The 8460-nt window shown below is 40.4% G+C and overlaps 2 protein-coding genes across 2 annotated transcripts; one reads left to right on the top strand and one right to left on the bottom strand.

Moving 5' to 3' along the window:
- Positions 1-1460: 1460 nt before the first annotated feature.
- LOC104880490 (receptor-like protein 51) lies at positions 1461-3145 on the top strand. The gene has a single exon (XM_010657241.3). The coding sequence runs from the start codon at positions 1542-1544 to the stop codon at positions 2862-2864; it is 1323 nt and encodes a 440-aa protein (XP_010655543.1). The 5' UTR covers positions 1461-1541; the 3' UTR covers positions 2865-3145.
- Positions 3146-4702: 1557 nt separating this feature from the next.
- Positions 4703-8436, bottom strand: LOC100242930 (pentatricopeptide repeat-containing protein DOT4, chloroplastic). The gene is made up of 2 exons (XM_010657240.3): positions 5576-8436; positions 4703-5191 (listed from the first exon to the last, which is right to left on the bottom strand). Exon 1 carries the CDS (start codon positions 8300-8302, stop codon positions 5672-5674), a length of 2631 nt encoding a protein of 876 aa, XP_010655542.1. The 5' UTR covers positions 8303-8436; the 3' UTR covers positions 4703-5191; positions 5576-5671.
- Between the last annotated feature and the right edge of the window lie 24 nt (positions 8437-8460).

Raw genomic sequence — 8460 nt, 5'->3', positions numbered from 1 at the left:
CTACTAGAGAGAAGTAAAAAAAATTCCCAAACAAGTTTATAAGTGGACTGGCTGACTCTCACCATCACTCATATCCTCCTAAAGCAAAATTTTTAATACCATAGTGGGAGGGGTCTTACAGGGGTCCCATATATAATGCTAAATCATAAAACATCCCATGATTTTAAGTTCATATGATATTTTGGTGAATAGCTTTTCAATGAATTTTTTTTTTTTTTACTTCTTTATTAAATTCGAGTGACAAGGTTGATATGATTCATTAAATTAATACGAATTTAGATTGAATTAAACTATTTTAATAATCATATTAATTAACCTGATCATAAATCTAACTTATTTAACTCGTATCTAACTTCTTTAAAATTAAACTCAATCTAATTATTAAAATTTGATCATTAAATAAACTGATGAATAGCATATAATATGTCTAATAATTATATCAGGTAAATATTTTTTACTTAATTATTATTTATATCGTACTTGAATTGATATATTCACTCGAGTGGATGAGTCTTAACAAAGCACAAACATGAGGAATTATCACCACTCATTCCCTACCCCATCCATTGTTAGGAGCACCACCCCCATGAAATAACTTAAGCTACACTAATTGGGCCTTTAATTTATGGTCATCAAGGAACGATAAATATTAAGCAACGTTCCATGCCTGTAAATTTCATTTGAAATATGGAATATATTCCATTATGGAGAAGATTACCCTTTCCAAACTCATGATCACACCCATCGTTATTTTGGGTAAATCTAAAATCGGACATGGATTAAAAAACAAAAGCCCACGGTATGCATGTGGCGGTAGATTCTTAAGGGAATATGAAATCATTTTTGTGAAAAAGTCCCAAAATTTGGTGGTAAAAAGGTCCAAAACCCAACTCCCTATTATACCTTTCCCAGTGTTAAAAACTTTCGGAAACGTAGCAGGGGGGAAACCCAAAATCCCAATCCAGGTATATAGTATTCTGCCGTCACTCGCTCGCGCATCACTTAAACGTACCCGCCGCGCTGATCGTCCATCCATCAATGGCGACAGCGCGTGTGAGTAGGTTACATGGTGGGGCGAGTTTGGGAAAATGTCAAAGAAATGGGTAAAAGGCGGGTGTTGCAATTAAGAAAGAGGGTCTCAAAGGCCGGGCCCAAAAGGAAATAATGAAAAAGGGGAGGCAGGAGCTGGAAACCACGCAAGCCCATTGCCCACCTCAACAAAACGTTGGATTATTTTTACTCTTTTTTAACGGGCAACGGATTTAAATGAGGCGTAGTAAGTTAATAACCTTGTGTTTTTGCCTAATTACGGTGCTAACCTCATCAAACCCACCCGATCACAGGGAAAGAGAAGCTTATATTTGTGAAAACTCCTAGCATGAATTAATATAGAAAGATCCAAATGTAGATTGTGTGGTTATGAGACAAATTCAAGGGTATATAAGTAAATCCAAGTAGAGCTCAACTCACCTCCCCTAAATCTAATCCCCTGCTGCTCCCTAGTCATCAGTTCAGTTGAGTCGTGAGCAGTGGGTGAAACAATGGATCCACATCCATCCCCGTTCTCGTACTTCGTGACTCTGCTCTATCTTCTCCTCTTCTCCGCAACCCTCACCTCCTCTCTCTCACCTCCCATTTCCCCTACCAAATCACCTTCAGCTCCATCGCCATTGCCCTCTGCGTCTTCTTCTTCTCCATCTTCATCTAGTACCCTTGATCCGAAGCAGTTGAGAGCCCTCCAATCTCTCAACATTCCAACCTCCAAGGACCCATGTGCTCAGCCCTCCTTCCACAATGCCACTCTCTGCGACTCCTCCAAGCCGTTCCGCCACCTCCTCTCTCTCCGCCTTGTCAACTGCTCAGACGACGTCGCCTTGTCCAGCACGGCCCTCAAGTCCCTCTCCACTCTGCAGGACTTGGAGTTCATCAACTGCCCCGTTGCCGCCGTCCACTTTCCCTCCGATCTCCTCTCCAGCCTCCGCTCCCTCACCTGCATCAGAAGCCTCCGGCGGCTCACCGGCGTTTGGCTCTCGCGCTTTCAGAATCTCACTGATCTCACTGTCTCCAACGTCCAGGTCAATGCTAGTGGTCCTTTCGTCATTCTTAACAGCATGAAGAAGCTCAGGTCAGTCACTATTTCGCACACCAACCTTACTGGGTATCTCCCCAAACACTGGCATTTGAACATTACCCACATTGATCTTTCCGGCAATCAGCTCATAGGAAAGATACCTAGTGCCGTAACTCTGCTAGAAAACCTTCAGTTGTTGAATCTTTCCTCCAATTCCCTTACCGGTGAAATCCCCTCTACATTGGGGGACTTGTTATCGCTTCAAAACATGTCCTTGGCGTCAAATTCCTTGTCTGGACCCATCCCTGAATCCATGGCTGCAATGCCCTCTTTGGTTCACATTGATCTGAGCTTCAATCAGTTTAATGGGACGATCCCAGATTACATCACGAAGATGAAGGGATTGAAGTATTTGAATCTCGAGAACAATAACTTCAATGGGGTAATGCCATTCAATGTATCATTCATAAAGAAACTGGTTGTGTTCAAGGTGAGTGGGAACAACAATCTATGTTACAATCATTCTCTCATATCATCCAAGATGAAGCTTGGGATTGCTCCATGTGATAAGCATGGATTGCCGATTTCACCTCCCCCTGCCAAATCGGATTCTTCAGCAGATGAAAGTGGAAGCAGCGATGATTCCGATTATGATGACAGTGAAGACGATTCTAGCCACAAAGAGGGACATCATCATGGACCAAATAAGGTAGTTCTCGGAGTGGCAATTGGGCTTTCATCTATAGTCTTTCTCATCGTTTTCTTAATTCTTCTCTCAAAATGGTGTGGATGAAGAAAAGAGTTGTAGGTTGATTTAGCTTAGAGAAAAATGGTGGTTAGGTATGAGTTATGTTCAATTTATTATACATAAGAAGAGTAGTGAGAGATATCATTGAATTGGTGTGATTCTTTTTACTGCTATGATCATTTTGGTGGGGAAGACAACAGTGGTTTCCATTTTCTGGTAGTGGGTGTGTATGATTAGAAGCCATAGAGGGGAAAAGTGGTTGATTGTGTTCCCCTGAAATATGTATTTTTTTCTTGAGCTACAAGGCTTTCCTTTTTTTAACACCATTCACAGATTCAGCCTCTCTCTCTTCATTGTATGTGCTTTTTTAATATTATTTTGTTTCTTCTTTATACCTTCACAATGCAAAAACTTCGTAGCAAGTTCAGAGAGTTCTTTCATAAATTCAATGACTTACTTATTTTGGTAGGTTCAAATGCCCCACTGCATCTGCAATTTAACACATTACTAAGCTTGATATTTCTTAATATACGGGACTTGACACTATATATGAAAAATAAATAAGAGTGTAAGAGGAGATAAACTGATTTTTGTCAAAACCAGCCTCTATCTTTCTCTCCTTACTACTTACTGCCCTAACTACCAATTTGGAATGCCCTAATAGAGAATGGGAATGGGCAATGAATTCCATTCTCATCCATTAACTTATATTTGGATTGTTTTTTAAAACGAGAATAGGAATAAAAACTTCTTTGTCATGGAAACTAGATCTCACTCTTTCTAGGATTTTTATTTTTCTTTTTTACATGGTATTACAATTCACTTTCATTCCCATCTTATTTTCATTCATATTCCCACATATCAAAGTTACCCCGAGTTTGGAAAACAAAAGAAAAAAAAACAATCAAGAAAGAAGATTTTAAATTATATTGAGGCTTAGATTTCACAAGAGCACACCTGATTCTTGACATGGTATTTGGACCATGAAATATTGCCCTCTTCTAAGATTTTGACCATTACTGGTTTTGGTTTTGGCATTGGTATGGTTGCCCATTCCAGCTTTCCCCTGCAGCTTCCTTTTGTGTTTCTTCAAATTTAAATGGCATGTGCAGAACCACAGTTTATTTCTGGTGCCGATGATGGATGGCATGGGATGATATTCTTTCATGTGGACAGATTTTGTAAGTAAAATATTACCTTCCTTAGCTATAAACATTAATGAAGAAGAAGACAGTGCCAGGTTGGTAATGATTAATGAAGTTACTAGTAGAGAATTGGGATTGATGATGATATCCAACAACTATATGGTGTGAGTACAGGTTGGAAGGTTGGAGTTAGAGCTAGCTCTGGCTCCTGCTTAAAGAATGATCAACATTTTGAGCTTGGTAGTGTTTTTTAACCCAGACTGGACTAGGCTGCACAACTGAGTCTGCAAGTATTGAAACCCTCTGTTCCAGGGAGAGAATATCAATTAAGTAACTTAGATTAATATTTTTCCTAATTAATTTCGTCTTTTAGTTATTATTATTAAGGACGAACCAACTAAGCTGAAGAGGAGGACCATTCAACCTTCAAACCCGCTGATTTTGCAGTTTCCAGAGCGAGCTCGATTCAGAATCATTCCATTCTAGCTGACCATATACGCACCAGATGTGGCTGAAATGAAGGAGAGCCTACAGCGCCTCCAAATAAATGGAATGGTTGAGAGACAGACCACCTTTATACAGATTTCAGATTGCGTGATCCAGATCCTCTGATCCTTAGGTTCTGTGGTGACGCCAGGTGGGCCCATTTTCATTATGCAGTGGAAGCAATTCCACCAGGCTTCTAATGAACAAGGGCAGAGAAAAGGGAAATTTCTTGGAAGATGCCTTCGAAAGAAATTTTAAGGAACTTGTATAGGGTGCTAGATTATTTCAGAAGAACCATACATTGGTGGCACCAAAGAACAAAACAAAGGGCGACGTAGGTGTTTGAACATCTAATTCTATAAGTTTTTCCTTTTCAATATCTGAAATTGCACCTTCCCACTTCTCAAAAGTAGGCTTTACCCTTCTTTATTTAAGACTAGCTTTGGCTATGTTCTTCTCATAATCTCCAATCGCATCAGAAGTGACTGCTTCTTCTGTTGGCTTCCTCACTCAAACTTCATTCATATGGAACCACTTTCAAGCAGTTTAATGCATTTAGCAGGCACAGGAAGAGTTAAAATACATGCTTCCGCTATCTCCTGAGCTGCTGCCTACGTAGATATTCCCAGATGTCGTCCAGAAAGCCAAGCAGAAGCAATCTTCTCAGTTTGACAAAATCCTTGAAATAGCATTTCCCGGAACACAACCCACATGCCTTTCCACAGCCTTGCTTTGATGTCCCTTTCAAGAATGACAAAAATTTCAAGAAAATACACAACAAAGAAAAACCACCCCTGAGGCAAAACTGTGCCTCTCCACAAGTCTACACGAAATGGGAAATTCTTGGGAATAAACTAATAATTTTACAGACAAAACTCAGCATCTCTACAACAAGGGAAAGGTACTTCAAGAAAACACAATCTAGGTAAATTGTGAACACTAGCAAGTTAGAAATGAGAGGTACAGGGATGCGTTCTGGCTTTTTGGTAAAATTGCATCACAAAATTCAGCCTGTGGAATAAGTAGGACCATTAATATGATCCAGAACATGGTCCTGAGCCATAGCTTAGATCAACAACAGCAATATGTTAATCTCTGTTAAATCACAATTTGCAAAACTCTTACCAATCAAATCTTGAAAATCAACTTGTGTCAGGGTGAGACAGTGAGAGTGCCTGGATGAAGAGCTCCTTACATTTCAACTCCTTTTCCCACTTTGTTTCACCAGTGACCTCTGCAAGAACAAGACCCATCCTTGAAATGATGAAAGCGATTAGAATCTCTCAAGATGATATCTCTCTTTACCATCTTGGACATGAATTTGGCCATCTCATGACAATCACCACATACTCTTAAATTCTTGGTGACCCTTACAGTTTTGCCCGGTGGCAAGCTCAAAATTCCAAAAGCCATGGCTATCTTCTCGCTGTGCCCACAGAGAGCCATTTCTTTCTCCGTGTCATCTGCCTTAATCAAAGCATACCTCATTTTTGGAAAGTGACCCTCTTCCTTCATTCGTGTTCTCGTCTTCTTTAATAACAATTCTATCTTATTGGCTAGTGGGTGTGAACTATCTCCAGTAACAAAGATATGGACTTTGCCCTTGATCTCTATCCAACTACACCCAGGGTTCTTTCTTAAGCCACGCCGGCCAATTCTCTCCCTCAATTTTTTCACTTCTTCCCACTTCTCTGCTTCTGCATAAATATTTGCTAGAAGTACATAATATCCTGTGTTCTCTGGCTCTAGCTCAAAAACATGTTCAGCAACTTTCTCTGCTAGTTTTACATCATGGTAGATTCTACACCCACAGAGCAAAGCACCCCAGATAGTGGCATCTGGTTCAATTGGCATCATTTTAATGAATTTATATGCCTTGGACAAATTGCCTGCGCGGGCAAGAAGATCCACAATGCAAGCATAGTGCTCCGACTTGGGCTCAATGCAACAGTTGTTTCTCATCATATTAAAGAATCCCCATCCTTCATCAAGTAATCCAGAATGACTGCAGGCATACAATATTGAAATGAAGGAAACTTCATCAGGCTCAATACCTGAATTTCTCATCTCATTGAATGCAGCAATAGCTTCACTCCCATACCCGTGCATTCCATATCCAGCAATCATGACTGTCCATGAGACCAGATCCTTTTCAGGAATCATATCAAAAAGTAAACGTGCAAGACCTAGTGCCCCACACTTCAGATACATGTCAACAAGTGCATTTGCAACATGCCGATCTAGAGAAAACCCATTTCTCAATATATGACCGTGGATCTCTTGGCCTCTTTCTAGAGCTGCTAGGCTGGCACAAGCTGGAAGGATGCAGGCCATTGTTATGCTGTTGGGCTTTGAGTTATATTGCATTTCAACAAACAAATTGAGTGCTTCATTGGGAAGTGAGTTTTTTGAATAACCTCCAATCATGGTATTCCATGAGACGATGTCCTTGACCTGCATCTCAGAAAAAACCGAGTGAGCATCTCCCATACTTCCACATTTTGCATACATGTCCATCAGAGCATTAGAGACGAACAGATCTGATTGCATTTTATTCTCCTTGATGTAATTATGGACATCCTTGCCATTTTCCAACAAGCCAGTACATGCGCAAGCATGAAGGATGGTTGTGATGGTAAAGATATCAGGACTAATACCTTCCTTTTCCATTTCATGAAATAATCGAACCGACATATCAGATAGGCCTTCCCGAGCATATCCAGCTATCATGGATGTCCAAGACACCACACTTCTTTCACCCATCGTCTCGAAAACTTGTATGGCACTATTTAGATTGCCAGATTTTGAATACATGTCCAACAAACAATTATTGAGAGTAAGTTCCTTACCAAAAGAAGCCTTTATTGCATAGCCATGAAGTGCTCTACCCAATAAAAGCATACCAGTATTTGAACATCCTGCAACTACACTGACCATAGTAGCTAAATCCGTATTAATCCCCAAAAGCAGCATTTGTTCAAAAAGGTCAAGTCCCTTCTCCGAAAGACCATTTGACACATACCCACTTATCATAGAATTCCATGATATAACATCTCGATCACCCAATTCATCAAACAACTTGCGTGCACTTTCAACTCTTCTAATCTTGAAATAGAAAGCAATTAGAGAATTCACAACTGTATTGTAAGACCCAAAACCCAGTCTCGACAGATACGCATGGACCCCTTCCCCTTCTTCTACACTTCCTGAAGCCGCATAACACTTCATAACGCAAGAAAATGTATAAGAATTCATTTTAACTCCCAACTCCCTCATCCGCTTGAATAAAGATAAACTTTCCCTAAAATTACCAATCTTCGCATATCCATTCATCAAAAGGTTCCAAAGAAAGACCTTTTCGTTAGCAACTTTATCGAAAATCCGTCTCCCTTCCCTCAAATCCCCGCAAGTCACATACATAAACACAAGTTTGGAACCCAAAACACCATCAACTTCGACATCATTAGATTGAATAATCGAATGAATTCTCCTACCATCTTGTATGGATTTAAGATCCGCACAGAGCTGTAAGACAGAGCAATAGGTTCTTAACTCCAGGTCTGGTTTCGGAGACTGGTTGATCAATTCCATGGCCCTTCTCAGATTACCCAATTCACAGAATCTGCATATTTCAATGTTGTAATCCGTAATTTTACAATCAATGGTCTCACTGGGCAAGACTGAGGTGCCAATGGTGGCACAAGAATGATACAAATTTGAAGATACAAGTGGGGTTTTGGAGGATGGTCTGAAGAATATGAAACCATTTGGATATGTGAGAGAGTTTTCTCTGTGAATTTGGTGGGGTGGAGAGACCCATAAGTTTGGCGTGGTTTTGGATATCAACAACATGCTTCTCTGCGCAAGGCGAGAACGGCGGCAAAAGTTTCAACTACAAAAACTGACAGCCTCACCTCTACAATCTGGAAAAGGAGCGTGGTCGACACGCGCTTCAGAAAAGCGTGTTGTCACATTTGAAGCTATGGGTACAGCTGATCTCACAGCCACGT

Source organism: Vitis vinifera, chromosome 10 (genome assembly GCF_030704535.1).
Source record: "Vitis vinifera cultivar Pinot Noir 40024 chromosome 10, ASM3070453v1".
In the NCBI taxonomy this organism is placed as follows: Eukaryota; Viridiplantae; Streptophyta; class Magnoliopsida; order Vitales; family Vitaceae; genus Vitis; species Vitis vinifera.
Note: the sequence above shows the minus strand (reverse complement) of the source record. Positions and strands in the feature narration are given on the sequence as shown.

What these genes read in the sequence shown, in the direction of transcription:
- LOC104880490 (XM_010657241.3), top strand. Translation starts at nt 1,542, where the DNA reads ATGGATCCACATCCATCCCCGTTCTCGTACTTCGTGACTCTGCTCTAT.
- LOC100242930 (XM_010657240.3), bottom strand. Translation starts at nt 8,302, where the DNA reads ATGTTGTTGATATCCAAAACCACGCCAAACTTATGGGTCTCTCCACCC.